Genomic DNA, 20,601 nt, shown 5'->3' on the forward strand with positions numbered 1-20,601 from the left:
TCTCCTAGTAAAGAAAAACCAGAAGCCCCTGCCGTATTGGAGCTGCAAATTGAGACCACTGTGCAAAAGCCGGAACTTCGCTGAATAAATTTCTCTTTTAAACAGGGAAGCCCTGCTTTCTTACTTTTTAAGCATCCTACATCATTGTGAATTTATATATAAAAAGTTTTTAGTCTTTGAAATTTGGGGATTTTCTACCTCTCCGATCCTTGAAATAAAGTTTACTGTAGTGTTTTAGACATACTGCATCTTACAATTTCCATACCATATATAACAGCAATTTTTCTGGTAACTTTTCCTTGAGATGTAAGAAACATGCGTGCATTGGGTCTAATCAATGAACATTTGACATTTTCATAGGTAAATGTCAATTTAACTTTATTGATCATTGTCTTTTAATGACAGGAATGTCAAAGAAAATTAAAACACAGACTTGGTCTAGATTCCTATTTACTGAAACCAGTGCAACGGATTACTAAATATCAGTTACTGTTGAAGGTAATTGCATGAAACATTTGTTTCTTTCTTTACTTACTTCTTTGGGTCAAATGTGGCAAAGCCATTAAAATGGAAGCAGCTGACTAGTAAGCACTAGAAATAGGTAGGCTTCCTGACTGGGACAACTGGATTTAGCAGTTGAAGCAATGCTTCTAGCTATTTAATCGTCCATACAGGTTGCACTGATATATGGATAACCCTGACTGCAGAACTTTTACTGTTGTTAAGCAGAACTAAACAAATATAGTTTTGAGACTGTATTTCCTATAGTTTTGAGACTGTATTTCCTATGGGCCTTCTCAATGAAAAATGAAGATGGCACACCTCTGAGTAATGTGAAAGGATTCCAAAAATGTCACGTTAAGTATAAATACAACATAGCTTGTTTTAAAATGTCTTTTTACAACGTTCTGTGGTATATGCATAATGAATAAAATGAATTGCTGTAAGTGGAGGACCAAAAAATGTGTAATTGCTTTAAGAACAGATCTCTAGTGTGTCCTAATACCTATAGTTCTCCAGCTCCAGAAGCACTGAATGCCCTTTCTACTTTCTTTCTACTGTTTAGTCACTATTCCATTTCTTCCCCAGTTTTAACATTGTTATTGAATATAGTATTAATGTGACAAATAGCATATGAAAGAAATTACTCGAAAAACTGCCATTATCTTTGGATTCCTCCTCGAAAGCGTGTTAGCCAAAAATGTATTCATTTTCTCCAGTTATTAATATCAGCCTAATATTAAGTTTAATTCTTGACTTCTAATTACAGGAGCTATTAAAATATAGCAAAGACTGCGAAGGATCTGTACAATTAAAGGAGGCACTTGATATGATACTGGATTTACTGAAGTCAGTTAATGACTCAATGCATCAGATTGCAATAAATGGCTATATCGTAAGTAGATCATAATGATTGCTGCAGTTTTACAGGGTAAGCATGTTGACATCTCTTTCTTCCTCTCCTGGAATCAACTGAGAAATAAGATGTAAGAGGCAGACAAATGAAGGATCCGAATGTCAGCATTATTACTTATGATGCTAAGTGGAAAATTGGCTTCAGATCAGCAGCCAGATGGATTTACGACATTCCCCTTGTCCCTAACAAGGCCTACCCCCAAGTGCATACCTTGGGAGATCCCGCTTGCTGGAATGTTTGGGTCTATTCTAAGGAGGCATATGGTCCCAGAATTGCTCTTTGCCTCAGTCCAGGATAGAGATAGAAGAAAGAGATCAAATCTTTAGCGTTAACTGCCCCCCGTGGGAAAACTTGGACTGGGAGAGGTCATTTACCGGTTAGGATTGAGGAAGTAATGGAAACATGAAGCCAGGGAAAAGGAGCCTTCTATCTCCTGGTCCCACAGTCATTTTGTAACTGGGTGACACATGGCATGTTTTCCTGTGAAAAGTTATGATGAATGAAACTTTAAAAACTATAAATTACGCTTCAGGGTTTTAGTAACTTAATCTAAACACTGTAATATTGATGTCAGAGATCTGAATGTTGCCCTGCCTTGTACTAATGAGTTTGGGTTTTCCGTTCCAGGGAAACTTAAATGAGCTGGGCAAGATGATAACGCAGGGTGCATTCAGCGTTTGGATTGGACACAAGAAAGGTGCTACAAAGATGAAGGATTTTGCTAGATTCAAGCCAATGCAGCGGCACCTTTTCTTGTACGAAAAAGCCATTGTTTTTTGTAAAAGGCGTGTTGAAAGCAGAGAAGGCTCTGATCGATACCCGTCATACAGTTTTAAGCACTGTTTGAAAGTAAGACTGTTTGAATTGTGTAATGTAATAGTCTTTCATATATACATATACTGTATTCCAGTTTGTATACTTTTTCAGCTCAGATGACTGGGCTGAAAAAGTATATATACTCTTAGACTTCATTTGCACATCCTTTTGTAAAAGAAAATCTTTTTTTTTTTTTTTGAAATTGAGGTATAACTGACATATACCATTCCATTAGTTTCAGGTGTACAGTGTAATGATTCAATATTTGTATATGTTGTGAAATGATCACCACAAGTAACATCCATCACCACACATAGTTACAAACCTTTTTTTCTTGTGATGGGAACTTTTAAGATCTAATCTGTTAGCAAGTTTCAAATATGAAGTATAGTATTATTAACCGTGGTACCCACAGTCACCATGCTGTGCATTACAACCCTAGGACTTATTTATTTTATAACTGGAAGTTTGTACCCTTTGACTCCCCCTTCACCACCCATTTCGCACGCTCCCACCCATGGAACCTTAAGTAGCAATCTTAGAGAGAAGTCAGGTGAAGCAGAACTTTTCTGCCTGAAATGAGAGCCACGGAGGGCAGACCGTGGCCTCCTTCCTTTCCTCTCTCACTTCAGTCCCAGGCAGTCCCCAAGGGGGCGCCCTAGACTCCTGCACGGCACAGTTTGAAATTGTGGGCAGTGACACAGGCTCCCCCATTAGCACTCTCTTACCAATGGCACCAGGTGGAGTTCTTGGTCTTGGTAGCAAGGAGCTTTTCTCATACGGGAGCGTCAAGGAGGAAAGAGTTTCTTCCTTTTTTTCCGTGTGATTGAAAAATGGATCACTTTTATGGTTAGCACATTCCCATTGTATCCCTCCTCCATCCCCTCCCTTCCTGGGTGTCCAAAGCCACCGACCGCTGAATCCTGCCCACACCTGTCCTGTCCGATCCTTAGAAATTACTTTCTTCTCTCCCATAACCCAAACTGCCATTGTGTCCTAATGTTAGTTTGGTATTAAAATGAGAGCAGTATTGTTTGAGGAAGTTACTGGCAATCCAGTGACACTCCCAGCTGGTTTTGACATTTGACAAGAGGAACCTCCAATCCACATGAGTCTGTAATTGGCAAATTTGATTTTTTTCACACCTAATTAATTTTATCTTTCTCAAGTTCTACGTTGTAAAAGCGGTATGGCACTTGCTGAAGAAAATTTGGAAAATGGAGAAAATTATGACCCTCGACTCCCCAACCACTGTTTCTTGGTTGTTAGCATGTTGAGAATTGATGCGATGTCCAGCAGTGGTAATGGAGAGGACGTGCCATGTGTCCTGAGCCAGGCCCGAGGGCTTTGTGTCAGGAGGCCACCGGAGAAGCAGGCCCTGCTTTTGATTCTTCCCAGAGGCCGACGACCCCATGCTGTTCCTAATGGGGTTCCTGCCCAGGGTTAGGTCTCTGACTTCTTCCTACTGTCTACTTGCTCTGCTTCACTTCTGAAGCCACAGCAGTGACTGTTCAAAGACCTCACTGTTTTCATAATAAATGCCCAGTTGCTCCTTTTAAATAATTAATTAATTAATTAATTTTTGGCTGCATTGGGTCTTCATTGCTGTGCGCGGGCTTTCTCTAGTTGCGGCGAGCGGTGGCTACTTTTCATTGCGGTGCGCGGGCTTCTCATTGCAGTGGCTTCTCTTGTTGCGGAGCACGGGCTTTAGGCGTGTGGGCTTCAGTAGTTGTGGCATGCGGGCTCAGTAGTTGTGGCTCGTGGGCTCTAGAGCGCAGGCTCGGTAGTTGTGGCGCACGGGCTTAGTTGCTCCGCGACATGTGGGATCTTCTGGGACCAGGGCGCGAACCCGTGTCCCCTGCATTGGCAGGCGGATTCTTGACCACTGCGCCACCAGGGAAGTCTCCCAGTTGCTCCTTTGATATTCGCCCACCTCTAAGCCCGCAAAATCTCCAAGGGTCTTTTATGTCTCTAATAAACATCTGTCGATAAGCAAGAATTTGTAATTGGCCTCAGACAGGGTTCAGATGTCTTGCTGTCTGTATATTTATTCCAGAGGAGGGCACTTTATCTTCATAGCCACGTTGGACCCAAATCCATTTGGTTCACTTTTTTTTTTTAATTTTTAAATTTAATTTAATTTATTTTTTTATACAGTAGGTTCTTATAGTTATCCATTTTATACATATTAGTGTATACATGTCAATCCCAATCTCCCAATTCATCACACCACCCCCCTGCCCCCGCCACTTTCCCCACTTGGTCCCCATACGTTTGTTCTCCACATGTGTCTCAATTTCTGCCCTGCAAACCGGTTCATCTGTACCATTTTTCTAGGTTCCACATATATGCGTTAATATACGATATTTGTTTTTCTCTTTCTGTCTTACTTCACTCTGTACGGCAGTCTCTAGATCCACCCGCGTCTCAACAAATGACCCAATTTCGTTCCTTTTTTATGGCCGAGTAATATTCCATTGTATATATGTACCACATCTTCTTCATCCATTCGTCTGTCGATGGGCATTTAGGTGTGACCTAGTTACTACCTAATATACTGTTTCTGGCTTGTATCTATTTTTCTTTTTTTACCTTTAATTTGTCACAATGGTGGGCACACCAACAGAGTGTTTCTAAAGTACATCACAGTAAGGACAGACTGGTATGAGGTAACCAATTTGTGAGATTTCGAACTACAGTGGCTACTGTGGAAACAGAGGGTGGGATAGATGCAAGAAACACTTCCATGGCAGGTAAACAGGCAGGCTTATTGACTTACTAGATACTGAAAATAAATAATACCTGACATTTGAAGGAAAAAAATCAGCCTGATTTTTCTTTGATTCCCCAATAATGCCTAGTGTCCTTAATAAAAGAGATTAGTCAGTGATGCCTGCAAGGATTTAGACCAGGATTACTAGGAAAATGGTGATGTTGCTGACAGAGAAAGATGGAAATTAGGCTCTCTCTTATAAGCCTCACTATGCTTTCTTCCTCTTGCTTATATGAGATTCCAGGATTAAATAATTACTAGTAGGACTAGTCAGTGTGTCACCTAACAGTTTGGGTTCCTGGTTTCAGAATCTTCCCCTTGGTAGATAGGATCAATGCAGATGCACTTTCAGGGGACTGTTGCCGTGAGTTCATCGTACCAAGCTGGAATCTCGTAGCCCCACAGCTGTACGATGATTGTGTGCTATATTTTAAGTCGGCTGCTCCTGTGCAAAGGAAAGGCCCTAAAGTCACAGTTAGTCAAATGGAGACATTTGAGTTCTACAGATTCCTCAGTTCATGTGTTTATTATTATCATCTATGTTTTTAAGTTTAACAAACATACATGTAGTACTCACTGTTTGCTAGGAGCTGTTCTAAGTGTTTACGAATATCAGTGTTAATTCATTTAATCCACATAGCAACTTTATATGAAGTAGGAACTATTATTAACCCCATTTTGAGGATGAGAAAGCCAAGTTCCAGAGAGGTGAATAATTCATCCAAGAGCATGGCTAGTAAGTGGTGCAGCACAGATTCAAACCCGGGCAGATGGCTTCGGTCTCCATGATTGTAACCACTGCGCCGTGCTGGCAGGCCTTGTTCTTGCTTGTTTACTCTTTCATTCCTTCATTCATTCCTTTTTATCATTCCCCACACTTGCTCTCCTCTCTACCCCTGTATTATTTGATGTACATCCTTCAGTTTGTGTGTTCTTTTTAAGTATATACTAATGTTCTGTGCCCATTTAGTTTTTTAAAAATTAATTAATTAATTTGTTTTATTTTATTTATTTATTTTTGGCTGCATTGGGTCTTCATTGCTGCACACGGGCTCTCTCTAGTTGCGGCGCACGGGCTTCTCGTTGCAGTGGCTTCTCTTGTTATGGAGCACAGGCTCTAGGCACATGGGCGTCAGTAGTTGTGGCTCACGGGCTCTAGAGCGCAGGCTCAGTAGTTGTGGCACGCGGGCTTAGTTGCTTTGCGGCATGTGGGATCTTCCCGGACCAGGGCTCAAACCCGTGTCCCCTGCATTGGCAGGCAGACTCTCAACCACTGCGCCACCAGGGAAGACCCCCCCCCATTTACTTTTAATTTATATAGATAGTATTCTGTTATAATTCTCATTTTCTTTCTTTTTTTGATCCCAGAAACTATTTTCAAGATACAGTTATGTTACTGTTTTATACCCAATATCTTATTTCTAACTGCTTCACGGCAGTTCAGCCTAGCTACATTTTTTTGTTGGTGTTGTTATTGTGAATCAAGATCAGTTTTTGTTCTTTTTTGGCTGTACCACGTGACATGTGGGATCCTAGTTCCCTGACCAGGGATCAAACCCGTGCCCCCTGCACTGGAAGTGCAGAGTCTTACCCACTGGACTGTCAGGGAAGTCCAAGATCAACTTTTCCATATTACTGACCCAAGAAGTAACTATTATATATCCCAGATAGAGAAATAAAAGTCTTTTTTCTTCAGTTTTATAACATGGACTTTTCATTTAATATATCAAGTGCTTTCCCTCCCAATATTCAAGTAGTTTTTTTTTTTAATAGATCTTTATTGGAGTATAATTGCTTCACAATACTGTGTTAGTTTCTGTTGTACAACAAAGTGAATCAGCCATATACATACATATGTCCCCATATCCCCTCCCTCTTGAGCCTCCCTCCCACCCTCCCTATCCCACCTCTCTAGGTCATTGCAAAGCACCGAGCTGATCTGCCTAATAAAAGTCTTAAGATAGGTAGTTATTGGTTATAATCCCAGAGTTCTGACCCACTGGGTGACTTTTAACAAGGTAGTTGACATCTTCACACTACCCTGAAGACAGAAAATTAGGTTAAAAGTTGGGGCCCTGAGCACTTGCTACAGCAAGATGTCTTCAGATAAAATGCTTTAAAATAAAGAAAATATATTCATAGCTACCAGAAATCATCAGTGAAAATGTGGAGGGTGAAGCGGAGACCACAGTTAGGGTATAACTGTAGAATCAGCCTCGTTCTTTTATATATATTATTTATTATATAATATATCATATAACTATATTCTTATAGTTAGAGCTTTAACTCTGCCTCTAGGTTCTAAAGGTAAGTTTTCATGGTATAGTAAATATTTAATAAGTAGAATAAAAACCTTTTGATAAAACCTTTATATTGTGTTATTTGAGTAAATATCTACAATCCATGAATTACAAATGGATTGTATTACAGTGGATCATTTGTAGTGAATTGTTTAGAACTAAGAACAGTGTTGTTTGATAGAGATCATGGTTAGGTTTCCAGAGTAACTCAAAAAAGCTCATTTAATCTAATGCTGTGCTCTATGTATACAATGAAAAATAGCAAAACCATTGCTATTCAAATAAGGGAAAGTTGAGAAACCAAACTCATACTTTTAAAAACTCATCATGTTACCTAAGCCTTCAGTGCATGCTATTTAATCCTTATATCAACTCTATGCAGTAGGTACTCTTCCCACTTTATAGCTGAGGAAACTGAAATTCAGAAAGGTTAAGCAACTTGTACCAGCACACATAGCTAGCGCATGGGCTTTCCATCTTATCATGCTGTTAAAACAAAACCACGTATTGAAACAAAATCAATTTAAATAGAGATCGAATATGAGATTATTGTTTATCTTAAAACCTGATGTTTGAGCAAAAGTAGGTTAGTTAGAGTGGTTGAGTAGGAATGTAAAGATATTTTGGGACATTCTGAAAGTAACTTCTGAGTACATTCAGGGTAGATGTCACAGGCTCTTTCATTTCTAAGTATAATCCTTTTTCTTTTCCTCGATATGGGGATCTCACTAGCGCTATGAATGCTTATCAGCTCTAATTAGGGTCGTTTGGGAGGCATGTAAATGGACAACAGAGAGTGAGATATTCCTTTAGTTAATTAGGAAAGGATTGAAAGGAAAGAGATGGCAGAAGGAAACTAAAAGAGAATGTGTGTACAAGGGAGTGAAGTTGCTCAAAATGAAATTAACCAGGCTATTAGCAGCACAGGATGAAAGAAAATGGAAAAGTCTGTGCTTTGTACAATCATGTGTAGAGAAGTTTGTTTGTTTGTTTTTGCGATACTCGGGCCTCTCACTGTTGTGGCCTCTCCTGTTGCGGAGCACAGGCTCCGGACGTGCAGGCGCAGTGGCCATGGCTCACGGGCCCAGCCGCTTCGCGGCATGTGGGATCCTCCCGGACCGGGGCACGAACCCGTGTCCCCTGCATCGGCAGGCGGACTCTCAATCACTGCGCCACCAGGGAAGCCCTTGTGCTTTGTACAGTCATATGAAAGAGAAGAAAAACTATGGTAGGGAAGGGATATTGCATACCTAATTTTCACTGGCTACAAGAAGACATCACTGTCCCATGACAGGTTTGTTTCCTAGAGAGGCCAAGAGATTGGTGGAAATAGAGGGGATTTCTGTGTACCTGATTGGTTCTCCCCTGACCCATAAATTGGATGTCTATAACTTGTAGGGCTTCTATAGACATACGTAGTAATTTGTGAGATTAACTTATCTGGCATAAAGTCATTAAAAAGAACCATTTAAATTAATTTTGGACGACCTTTTCCACAATGTTTAATTAGTTTTACTTCTGTGTTTGACACAATAATTTGTTTTTATACTGTACAGTTAATTTATAATGGAATTCAATTTTACATGGACTACTTGGATGCTCAGATTTGAAACATTTGTTTCACTCACTGGAATGGAGCATGTAGTCTGTACTATATAAGTGCATAGTTTAATGAAAGCATATAAACACTCAGGTCTCTGATTGTATTTATCATTTCATATTCTTTGATTATAAAACATATATTTTGCAGAAGTGAGAAATTCTGTTTCATTTAGAATATGATGGGGGTAGATTTAATGTAATTTCATTTTCCTAATAAAATGCTCATGAAAATGGTGACTCATTTATTGTAGATGGATGAAGTTGGAATCACTGAATATGTAAAAGGAGACAACCGTAAGTTTGAAATCTGGTATGCTGGGAAGGAAGAAGTTTATATTGTCCAGGTTGGTCACTTAAGAATTATTCTAGAAACCATAACCTGCCTTAAGATACAAAAGTCTGAATTTACAAACAAAAATAATTTTGGTTACATTATAAAAGTTCTCAGTCCTTTCCTATAGGTTACCTAAATAGTATTTGATTATTATTCTTTGTGGTGCAATTAAACATTTTCTCAGTTACCGAGTTTTCTTTTTTTTTCTTTTATTGAAGTATAGCTGCTGTATAATATTATATTTTACAGGTGTACAGTATAGTGATTCACAATTTTTAAAGGTTATACTCCATTTATAGTTATTATAAAATATTGGTTATATTCCCTGTGCTGTACAATATATCCTTGTAGCTCATTTTATACCTAATAGTTTGTACCTATTAATCCCCTACTGCCGTATTGCCCCTCCCCTTCCCTCTCCCCACTGGTACCCACTAGTTTGTTCTCTGTATCTGTGAGTCTGCTGCTTTTTTGTTATATTCACTAGTTTGTTTATTTTTTAGATTCCATATATAATCTCTAGGTCCATCCGTGTTGCTGTAAATGGCATTATTTCATACTTTTTCATGGCTGAGTAGTATTCCATTGCATATATGTACCATGTCTTCCAAATCCGTTGATCTGTCGATGGACACTTAGGTTGCTTCCATGTCTTGGCAGAAGTTTTCTTTAACTTGAGATATGTCTGTGATGCTTTCTATGGTTTTAAGTTTTCACCACGACACCAGGAGACTTTTATCAACAAGAGCTGATAGCCAAGAGCTTGGCAGGTGCTTCTCTGTCCCCATCAAGTCTCTTGAGTTACAGATTTATAGCAGTTCTGAGTTCCTCTTGTGCTCAGCATTCAGAGAGAACCTGATTACCAGACAGGGCGATGTGATGATTCAGAACGGATTGTTTTTTCTAAAGAATGTGGTTAAAGTCCTGGCCAGACGCACTGTAAGCTTCAACCTGTCTCATGGAAGAAGAGAGGAATTAGAAAATTTCAAGAGAGTATTGTCATTTCAAAGAGTCTTTTTTTTTTTTTTTTGGCCGCACCACATGGCTTTCAGGATCTTAGTTCCCCGACCAGGGATCGAACCCCAGCCCTCGGCTGTGAAAGCATCGAGTCCTAACCACTGGACTGCCAGGGAAGTCCCTACAATAGATTGTCTTTTCAGAAACAGTAGAACTTGTTTTGTTTTACCAAAATTAAACATTAAAACATTTATATATTTAAAAGAACCCTCCTACACAGAAAAAACAAGTGAGATTTATATTTCACATTTCTCTGAGCATTATTATTGAAGGCCAATTTCGAAATGGTTTTGGCTATTATTTCATCTAATCTGATGGCTACTTATTTGCTTCTTAGAAGTGTTAAGAATCAAAATGTTAGAGTTGGATTATGGTGGTTCAGGATGTAAATCGTGTTTGATATACTTAGTGACATTTGTTTTATTATTAAAGCATTGTTCTAAAAAGGAAACATGTCCTCTCCTCTCCTGCTTTTTAAATCTTTAGGCTTCAAATGTAGATGTGAAGATGACGTGGTTAAAAGAAATCAGAAATATTTTGTTGAAGCAACAGGAACTTATGACAGGCAAGTTCAAGCATGCATTCTCCAGAACAAGAAGTACAAGAACAGCTCAGTGACTCAGATTTTGTGATAATTTTTACAGGGAATGGGGCTGATATTTACTTTCTACTATTTATAATGAAATGGTTTGCTCAACTCATTAGTAGGAGATCAAGATGCAGGAGGCTGTTTAAAGTATTTCGGAGAATGAATTTTACAATGGAAGATGAGCTCTAGTGCCTGAGAAGCAGTGGTGCAGTGATAGAGCAATCTGAATGTGTTAATTCTAAATGCTTCCCATGAGGCAACTCTGCTTAGGACCTCAGTAATCAGTGCTTGGTAATGTTGGCCTGGGGGTGTTGCTAGTTATAAACTTGAATTTCTTGAATAAAATATTACATGGTTCGATCCTTTTCTATATTCCAAATTCGGACTGGCCTTCCCTCTGGCTGTTTCAAGTCTGTGAAGGTGAACTCAAATGGGATTGGGGGGGCGGGGGTGTGTGCATATGTGAAGGTCATTGGTTCTCAAGGAAGTAAGAAGTGGGGCTTCCGAACAATGCTTATATGATCTTTGTTTTATTTCACAGTTAAAAAACAAGAACAACATAATCAGTTAACAGAACAGAATCTTTCTTCTCAGCAGAATGAGTAAGTGATTATACTTTAAGAAATACCACTCCCCAATCTTCTGTTTTCTGTATGTAACATGAAACAATGTAATTAAACTATCAGACAAAAATTACCTGGCCTTTTAGCAATTAGCTCATCAAATTCTATAAACACATTTTCTCAGCTCTGTCCTTGGACTTGGAGCCTGATAGTCCTTAGTAGTCATCCCACTGTTCCCCTGATGTTAAAAAGAATATAAGGAAGTGCCTTTGTTCAGGGAAACATCTTGACCCTGTCCACGTGTGGATGGCTGCAAGAAAGAAGAAATTAACACATCCCCTCCCCCAGGAGATGTTTTGCAAGACTGATGGCCCTTTTTACTTTACTTCCTCCCCGCCTCTCACTATTATGCCTTTTTACTTTATTTCCCTCTCGGATTCTATAAAAGAAACTGGCATCCAGACCCTGATAAGATGGTTATTTTGAGACATTAGTCTGCCATCTTCTCGGTCTGCCAGCTTTCCAAATAAAGTCGTATTCCTTGCCTCAAAAAAAAAAAAAAATAGTCTGGGCTAATTTTTAAACACGATTATAAGTGCTTTGTTCTCAGTATACCCTGGGGGGAGTTGCATGCAGGCTGCTAGCAAAAGCGGCTACACTCATGGCTTTCTCTTCAAAATATTTCTGGGCACCTTCAATCTGATTGGAGAAGGAGAGGTGTAAGAATGATGAAGTACTGGCAGCTAACACTGGCCTGCCGCTTTGTGGTCCCTTGATGGAGACCACTTGCTGGTGACTTGGCCTCTCTGTGTAGCGAGAGAGGAGGTCTGGATCCCGGGGGCTGGGGCTCTGCCTGGGCACAACCACGATGTGGTTGAGGAAGGCAGCCGTCCTCAGTGATAGCTTTGCTGCTGGTTTAGAGATGTGGCCATTGTATTCCGCCTCTAGGAATCTTAAAAGGTGGAGTTTCCATACAACATTTACATATGTGCAGAAAGAATCCCCACGCTGATTCCAAAGCCTTGGCACAGATATTCACCACGCAGCATCTGCACGATGTAGGGATCATTGAAGGACTTATTAAAAGCACTCTTTTTCAGTGGTACAAATGAACTTATTTACAAAACAGAAATAGAGTCACAGATGTAGAAAATAAACTTACTGTTATGGGGTGGGGGGGAGGTGAGGGAGGGATAAATTGGGGGATTGGGACTGACGTATACATACGACTATAGATAAAATAGATAACTAATAAGGACCTACTGCACAGGGAACTCTACTCAATACTATCTAATGACCTATCTGGGAAAAGAGTCTAAAAAAGAGTGGATATATATATGTATGACTGATTCACTGTGCTGTACAGCAGAAACTAATACAACATTGGAAATCAACTATACTCCAATAAAAAATAAAAATACTCTTTTTTTCTGTTGCACATCATCTTTCACAGGTAGCTAAGATCAGGTGCAAAGTATGTTGATTCATCTGAGGCTTTAGGAGAACCATTTTAGTTTATTATTTATTTATTTATTTTTGGCTGCATTGGGTCTTTATTGCTGCGGACAGGCTTTCTGTAGTTGTGGTGAGCGGGGGCTACTCTTCGTTGCAGTGTGCGGGCTTCTCATTGCGGTGGCTTCTCTTGTTGCAGAGCACGGGCTCTAGGCGCACAGGCTTCAGTAGTTGTGGCACACGGGCTTAGTTGCTCCACGGCATGTGAGATCTTCTGGGACCAGGCCTCGAGCCTGTGTCCCCTGCATTGGCAGGCGGATTCTTAACCACTGCGCCACCAGGGAAGCCCCAGGAGAACCATTTTAAAATCACGGGTGGAAGTCTTTATTTTCCACGGTTCACAATACTCAGTGTTTTATCATGTATTCTGGAAGTAAAGTCTTTAGATTTCATGGAGCAATTGACTCTATAGAAGCGGATACAACTCAACAGTATTAATCAGATTGAGGTTTCATTGTCATTCATATACATTTTGCCTAATTCATTGAAGTTAAAATTTCATAGAACAATAGGGTTTTTTTTGTTGTTTATATTTTTCCAACTTATTGAGTTATAGTTGACAATTAAAATTATATACGTTTAAAGAGTACAATTTGATACCGTATGCTAACACATATATATGGAATCTAAAAAAAAAAAAAATGTTCTGAAGAACCCAGGGGCAGGACAGGAATAAAGATGCAGACGTAGAGAATGGACTTGAGGACACGGCGAGGGGGAAGGGTAAGCTGGGACGAAGTGAGAGAGTGGCATAGGCATATATACACTACCAAATGCAAACTAGATAGCTAGTGGGAAGCAGCCGCATGGCACAGGGAGATCAGCTCGGTGCTTTGTGACCACCTAGAGGGGTGGGATAGGGAGGGTGGGAGGGAGACGCAAGAGGGAGGAGATATGGGGATGTAAGTATATGTATAGCTGATTTCACTTTGTTATACAGCAGAAACTAACACACCATTGTAAAGCAATTATACTCCAATAAAGATATTTTTAAAAAAGAGTAAAATTTGATGATTTGACATATATATATATACACTGTGAAATAATCAACACGATCAAGCTAATTAACATATCCATCACCTCACATAGTTATCCTTTGTTGTGTCTGTGGTGAGAACATTTAGCGTTTACCTCTTAGCAAATATCGGGTATACAATATAATATGAAACAGGGATTTTAAACAATATACCTGCCTTGGGTCCAGAAAGGAGCCTTTTCTTTCCATGCTGGCTTGGATCCCAGGATTAAACCTTTTGTATATTATGAGCTATTATCACACAGACTTAAATAAGGGGGAAAATCAGCTCTGTTTGAATGGATTCTTAGACTATGTTCTTAACACATGGTATTAGTAGAAGAAATACCATTTAAAATTTCTTTTTACTCTTAAACCGAAAAAAAGCTTACCAGTTTTTACGTATTTACTATTTCAGAAGGCAACAGGGAGCTTTTATAAGTGCTGAGGAAACTGACTCGGAGCACACCAGCGCTATGGTGGAAGTCGGTGAGGCCATCGCGTCAGTTCGGGCAGAAGCAAATACAGGTATGTGTAATGCTCATCCGAAGGGAGAATTCATGGCTTTGCAAATTGTTTCCTCCCGTTGTTAATTTGAGAAATCTACCCATCTATTCACTTTATATGGAGAAAACAAAGTTAACCCATTTTTAGAAGACTCTTCTGTCTTGTGTATATGCAAGATACTCGGCTGAGCAGAGGTTGGCAAAGTGTGGTCCGTGGACCAGTAGCATCAGCATCACCTGGGAACTTGTTAAGAAGGCAAATGCTCTGGCTCCATCCCAGACCTCTGAATCAAAAACTCTGGGAGTGAGACCCAGCCAGCTGTAACGTAACAAGTTCTTCATGTGATTCTTTCTGGAACCTTCTCAAGTTTCAGAGCCCCTCCTACACAGGATACAGAGGTGAATAAAACACATCCTGCATCAAGGGATGCACACTTGCTTGACTCACTGTAAGTTTAATGAATAGAGAAGAGTCATTTACAGCTCAGGAATATTTCTTTTTATTTTGCAAATTGAGTCATTTAAAGGGATTTAAAACAATTTGTTTAATTTAACAAACATAACAGCCTGTGTGCCAGGAACTGTGCAGTACTCTGGGCATACAGTCTAACTGAGATACACTCAGCTGCCATCTCCATGAAGCTAGGAGAGTAGAAAGATAATGCAAGAAGCAATGAAAATTCAATTTGATAGTGTGATAACAGAGAAGGCGCTTCCGAAGCACCTGCAAGGGTCACCTCAACAACTCTGGGATCAACAGCATAGACTTCCCTGAAGAAATGCCTAACGGGGTGCCTGATACTCAATGCTTAAATATGATGTTCCTTGGGGCTTCCCCGGTGGCGCAGTGGTTGAGAGTCCGCCTGCCAATGCAGGGGACACGGGTTCATGCCCCGGTCCGGGAAGATCCCACATGCCGCGGAGCGGCTGGGCCCGTGAGCCATGGCCGCTGAGCCTGCGCGTGCAGAGCCTGTGCACTGCAACGGGAGAGGCCACAACAGTGAGAGGCCCGCGTACAGCAAAAAAAAAAAAAAAATATGATGTTCCTTAATCTGGAAGACTTCTCTACTAGCTGAGGAGAAACAAGGAACAACAACCTTGCTCAGCTTCAGTTCTCCATTTACGTGTCACTTCCCTCAGGTCATCTATACTGTGGCCCCCTGAGCCATCAGGAGAGAGCCTAGTACCACTGCCTTCATTTGACAGATGAGGAAACCAAGTCAGAGAAAGTTAACATGACTCTTCCAAGGTTGCATGAATAGTTTAGTGTGGCCAAGATGAAATGCTGTCATCTCTCTGCCTACATCAGATTGCTTCATCCATACCAGTTCAATGCATTTTATTAATTAAGCCATCTCTTGCAGGCAGGTTCTTATGAGACACACAATGAGTAGCACATGGTTCCTGCCTAGTAAAAGAGATACGACAAGTCCGAAATAACAATATTACCAGGTAGAATGTTATAAGTGCTATTTAAGTGGGACCAAGAAGAATGCTATAGAAAGAATTTTTGGAAGAGATGATTTTCTATAAGAAGGGGTAAATGTTCTCTGGAATGTTATTTAACTTATTATTATCTGTAATAACTCCCACCACCCCCAACAGGAAACCATCCTAAAAAGTAAAAGAAGTGTAGATATTCTAGGCCCTTTCTGAAATATCAGAAATTCTAAACTAGTACAACCTAATTGGAGGTTTTATTACAAAAGATATTATTCTCGGACCATTGAAGGGTATGGCCTTGATTATTACACTTCGTTTTACTTCTCTCCTTGTGGTGGACCAGTAACTGCCACCCTCCATGTTTTTCTTACAGTTTGGACTGAGATGTCGTCACCTGCAGAAATCTCTGTTGAGCCTGAGGGATGGTCCAGTAACTATTTCTACTCTTCTTATGACGACAATGAAGAAGAAAGGCCTCTAATGGTTAGTAATGACATATTAAGATAAATAAAAACCCTTCAAGCAATTTTATTGATGGAATAGGTGAGGCACATAGGGGCAATCCTTTGTCAGTATCCTTGAGGTCACGAGGTCATTTCCACAGCCAAAAGATTTGAAGCAAGTCTTACTGTGAACATTCAGTAAGCACTTTTATCTCTGTGAGAACTTGTTTGAGCTATACATGGAGCTCCTGCTGAAGTTGATGAGATAGTCAATCATTCCAAGTCCCATATCGTGACCAAGTTTATCTTTAATTGAGCTTCACCACTCTGTTTTCAATCTGGGCATGTGAGATAAAATCAGAGCACAAAGGAGGTTCAGATATACTTAGAAATCAGTTTAGATTCCAGATTAGAAAGTATAGGAAATAAACATTGCACATTAAAAACTATTTAATACCATCTGGGGAATATATTTTAGTGGGCTGTCAAAAAACATGCTAATGCTACAGATCTCAGCATATCACAGCAAGAGGGCACCCCATGAAAGTGAAGGTTGCTTTAGGGTAAAAGGAAGTGTTTTACAGAAGAACTAGTTTGCAGTGTTGTTGGGATCCTGGTGGATTATTACAGGGGAGTTAGGACTGTTTATGCTAAATCTCCAATTTTCTGAAGTCACCAGGGTGGAGGGTGGGAACGATGCTTTGTAGTGGACTGTTCCTTGGGGCTTTTCAGAGGAATAAATTCAGTTTGGCAGTTCTGGTGTTGGGGTAAAGGAGTAAATCGCATGGAGAATCCCAAAGCTGCATCGACACTGGAATGCTTTCTTTAAAAAAAGCAACAGAATATTCTTCCCACTAATAAGACAGTGACCATAATTCATATTTGTATGGTCGTTTACAGTTTTCAAAGTGATTTCACACTGAATATTCATAGTCTTAGTGAGGCTTTATTCCCTCCAACTGGCGGAGGAGGAGACCGAAGCTCAGAGCTGGTAAGAGATTTGTCCAGCGTTCGTTGTCTAGACTGGCAGCGCTCAAACGTTTTAATGAATTTACATTTTTGAAACCAAAAAAATCTAGTGAGAAGAGTGGCATTTGAAATATTTTTGCAGCCTAAAAAATAAAAAAATAAAGGGACTTCCCTGGCGGTCCGGTGGTTAGGACTCTGCGCTTCCACTGCAGGGGGCATGGGTTCGACCCTTGGTCAGGGAACTGGTATCCCGCAAGCTGCGCAGTGCAGCCAATAAAAATAATAATAATAAATGAAATATTTTTGCAAATTTCTTTAACATCTGGCTTCAGAAAAGACAGCTGGATTCTCATATTTGCGTTTGCATTCAATCTGTTGTGCTATCACACATTCGGTGGCCTCTTGAAAACTCCCCTGTAGACTTGTGAGAGGATGAGAGTGAAAAAGGCAAATAATATATTTAGCTTTGACCCTTGCAGACCCTTGGAACTCCCAGCGGTCAGCCTCCCAAACTTTGAGAATTGCTGATTTAGACGAATAAATAAAAAGAACTTCATTTCCTGAAGTAACATTATCTGAGGACAGGAGGGGTCGTTGTTCAGATGTGAGCAGTAAGTCAAGGGAAGCCAGTTGGGATTTCAATGTTTGCTGTAAATGATGCTCTATGAAGGGATTGTCAAGAACCGAGAAAGCCTTCAGTAAGCATTTTTCCAGCTATGGTGTCAGAAAATAAAGCAAATATGCAACATTGATTAATGCTTTCATCATAGGGGATGGGAATGTAGAAAAAAAAACCTACTAGCTATCCTCTCTTCTCCCAAGAATTCCCTGAGTTGTGCTGCCTAAGGAAAACATACAAGGGACAATATAGTGCATTCCATACCCCCTCAATTAAACAACCCCCAACCTAAAAAGCAAAACAGGTTGGAATGAGCTGATCTTTTAGCCTCGCTTTATCAAGTCAAAAACGAGAAATAATGGGTGCTGCTTCCCTTGTAGAGGCCCGTGTCGGAGATGGCTGTCCTATTTTAATGAAGCTACTCTGTTAAATGGCAAGTAGCTCTTTCCTGCCTGCTCCTCGGCCCATTTGATAAAAATACTGCTCAAAAGACGTTCAGCCCGAGTGATGCGGATAATGTTTTCAGGTTAATTCCTTTGGACGTGCAAAGAATCAACACCACATAATCATTTATTTCCTTTTACTTAAAAAAAAGTTTTAATTATGGTACTCTTACTCTTTAAAATCATATATTCAATGTGTAAGATACTGTGCTGGAAAAATTCTCATCTCAGAATACGTTTGGACTTGAAGATTACTATTTCTTCTCTGTCTACCTTGTAACCAAATGCAATCAGTGTGCCTTGGATTATTTAGCTTATTAATGAATCAAGTTAAAATTATAGCTGCAAAAAGATTAAGGCCAAGTAAAGCACAACATTATGGTTTCATATGCTTTTATTGGACTAAGCTTTTGTGCCCATTATTTTTGCCTGTGCAAAACGATAACAAAGCACAGGAATCCTTTTGGGGGCGTTAGTAAATCTTTGTTCAGGGCCATTGCCTTTTTTATGTGCCAAGATAATTATTTTTAATGAGAGTAGTTTACAAATAACATTATTTAAAAATTATTTTCATGCTTGTTTTTTCCTGGATTTATGTTTATTATTCATGTAACTTAAATCAGTTGTGCTCTGTTATTTTCTGTGTAGTTCATGCTGTAATTCTCTTTTTGCAAATAAAAATGAATTCTTCAGGTTAAATAAACACATGTCCTGCTTTTTTTTTTTTTTTGCCATCACAAACCGCTCTATGTTTGTTTGTTACTGCAAAGCTGCTGCAGCTAACCACATTTACCATTGAAGTAAAGAATGAAGTCTGTACGTCACAGAACAGGCACTTATGCAAGTAGTTTTGCATTCAAATTTGTAATGTCATTTTTCAAAACAACCTTACAGTCTCCAGGCAAATATAAAGCCCTAGCAGATTGCAGGAAGAGAGGCTCAGAAGACCTCCTGATTAGAAATGGAGATGTCATTCAGCTTCTCCATGAGGATGCTGAGGGTCAATGGTAGGTGAATTCTCCATGACTATGTTGACCTCCGCCTGGGGCACACGGATATCTAATCAATTGTTCTGCTTTACTTGTATCTTTGTTATACAGTCTCAAGAAGCAGAAATAACACATTTCTTATCAGTGTTTCATTTTCATTGCTTCAGCCATGTCTATACAGCTCACTGAAAGGAATGTTAACCTTTGGTGAGTGAAAAATGCTTTGAAAGAATGAAATGCTACGAGTCTGCATGCTCTTTTGTGGTTTACCTTTGGCTCAGATGTTTCAGCTGATACATCATCAGGCTTTGTAATGGCTACAGATCACATTACATTAGGTCGTTTAAGTCATTCATTAATTCATCACATGTTTAATGAATGCCCACTATGTGCCAGGGACCATGTTCACTACTTTACAACATAGCCACACTTTGCTTTATCAGTTCGAATACTGACTTTTTAGTCTTATCATTCTATCCTCATGCGTTTGACTTTCTACAGCACTGATTGCAAAGATGCTTCTGCCAGATATGCTGTTTAATTATAGAGAACCCAAAGCGAGAAGGAAATATTATTTGGAAGAGGACTGAGTGAAACTTCCATAAAGCTTTTGGAAATTTTATATGAAATAATTCTGCCTTCGTTGTATCAGTAACTTTAACTGAAGTGCTACATTGACTGTGTACTCTGACCCTAAAGGGGGAAGAGTGTACACCTGACGGTGAAATTAATGATGGATCATTAACATAATAACCATTTTTGCTAGTGAGCTAAGTCTTTTGTAGATTACTCAGAGGACTCAAGCACAGTGTCATGAAGGTCTTTGAATACGTGCAATAGTTTGTGAACATCTGAGCTTTAATGCAATGTATATGTTAATTTTATTACCTTATATTACCATTATTGGCTACTAATTAGTTTATTATTTAGGTTGGTGAAAAATCTAAACAGAAGAAAAGAAGATCTGATTCCAGGGAACAGTTTGCAGGGTTTTTTTTGTTTGTTTGTTTGTTTGTTTGTTTGAATTTATTTATTTTTGGCTGCGTTGGGTCTTTCTCGGTGCTCGCAGGCTTTCTCTGGTTACGGCGAGCGTGGGCTACTCTGTTGTGGTGCGTGGGCTTCTCATTGCGGTGGCTTCTCTTGTTGTGGAGCATGGGCTCTAGGTGCCTGGGCTTCAGGAGTTGTGGCTCACGGGCTCTGGAGCGCAGGCTCAGTAGTTGTGGCACACGGGCTTAGTTGCTCCGCGGCATG

The 20,601-nt window shown here is 39.8% G+C and overlaps 1 protein-coding gene across 6 annotated transcripts in view; it reads left to right on the forward strand.

Annotated features, from left to right (window-relative positions):
• MCF2 (MCF.2 cell line derived transforming sequence) overlaps nucleotides 1–18,359 on the forward strand; it is a 66,217-nt gene extending 47,858 nt beyond the window's left edge. For 4 of the 6 annotated variants that reach the window (XM_007452067.1, XM_007452068.1, XM_007452069.1 and 1 more), the window contains 9 exons: nucleotides 406–498; nucleotides 1,271–1,396; nucleotides 2,045–2,266; nucleotides 9,160–9,252; nucleotides 10,746–10,824; nucleotides 11,390–11,450; nucleotides 14,357–14,466; nucleotides 16,261–16,370; nucleotides 18,299–18,331. In XM_007452067.1, coding sequence (XP_007452129.1) covers nucleotides 406–498; nucleotides 1,271–1,396; nucleotides 2,045–2,266; nucleotides 9,160–9,252; nucleotides 10,746–10,824; nucleotides 11,390–11,450; nucleotides 14,357–14,466; nucleotides 16,261–16,370; nucleotides 18,299–18,331 — 927 coding nt within the window. Of the gene's footprint in view, nucleotides 1–405; nucleotides 499–1,270; nucleotides 1,397–2,044; nucleotides 2,267–9,159; nucleotides 9,253–10,745; nucleotides 10,825–11,389; nucleotides 11,451–14,356; nucleotides 14,467–16,260; nucleotides 16,371–16,877; nucleotides 16,883–18,298 lie in introns of all 6 variants that reach the window. The other 2 variants (XM_007452071.1, XM_007452072.1) reach the window with 1 other exon arrangement.
• Nucleotides 18,360–20,601: the final 2,242 nt, after the last annotated feature.

The sequence above is a fragment of the Lipotes vexillifer genome, unplaced genomic scaffold (genome assembly GCF_000442215.2).
Source record: "Lipotes vexillifer unplaced genomic scaffold, Lipotes_vexillifer_v1.1 scaffold1114, whole genome shotgun sequence".
NCBI lineage: Eukaryota > Metazoa > Chordata > Mammalia > Artiodactyla > Lipotidae > Lipotes > Lipotes vexillifer.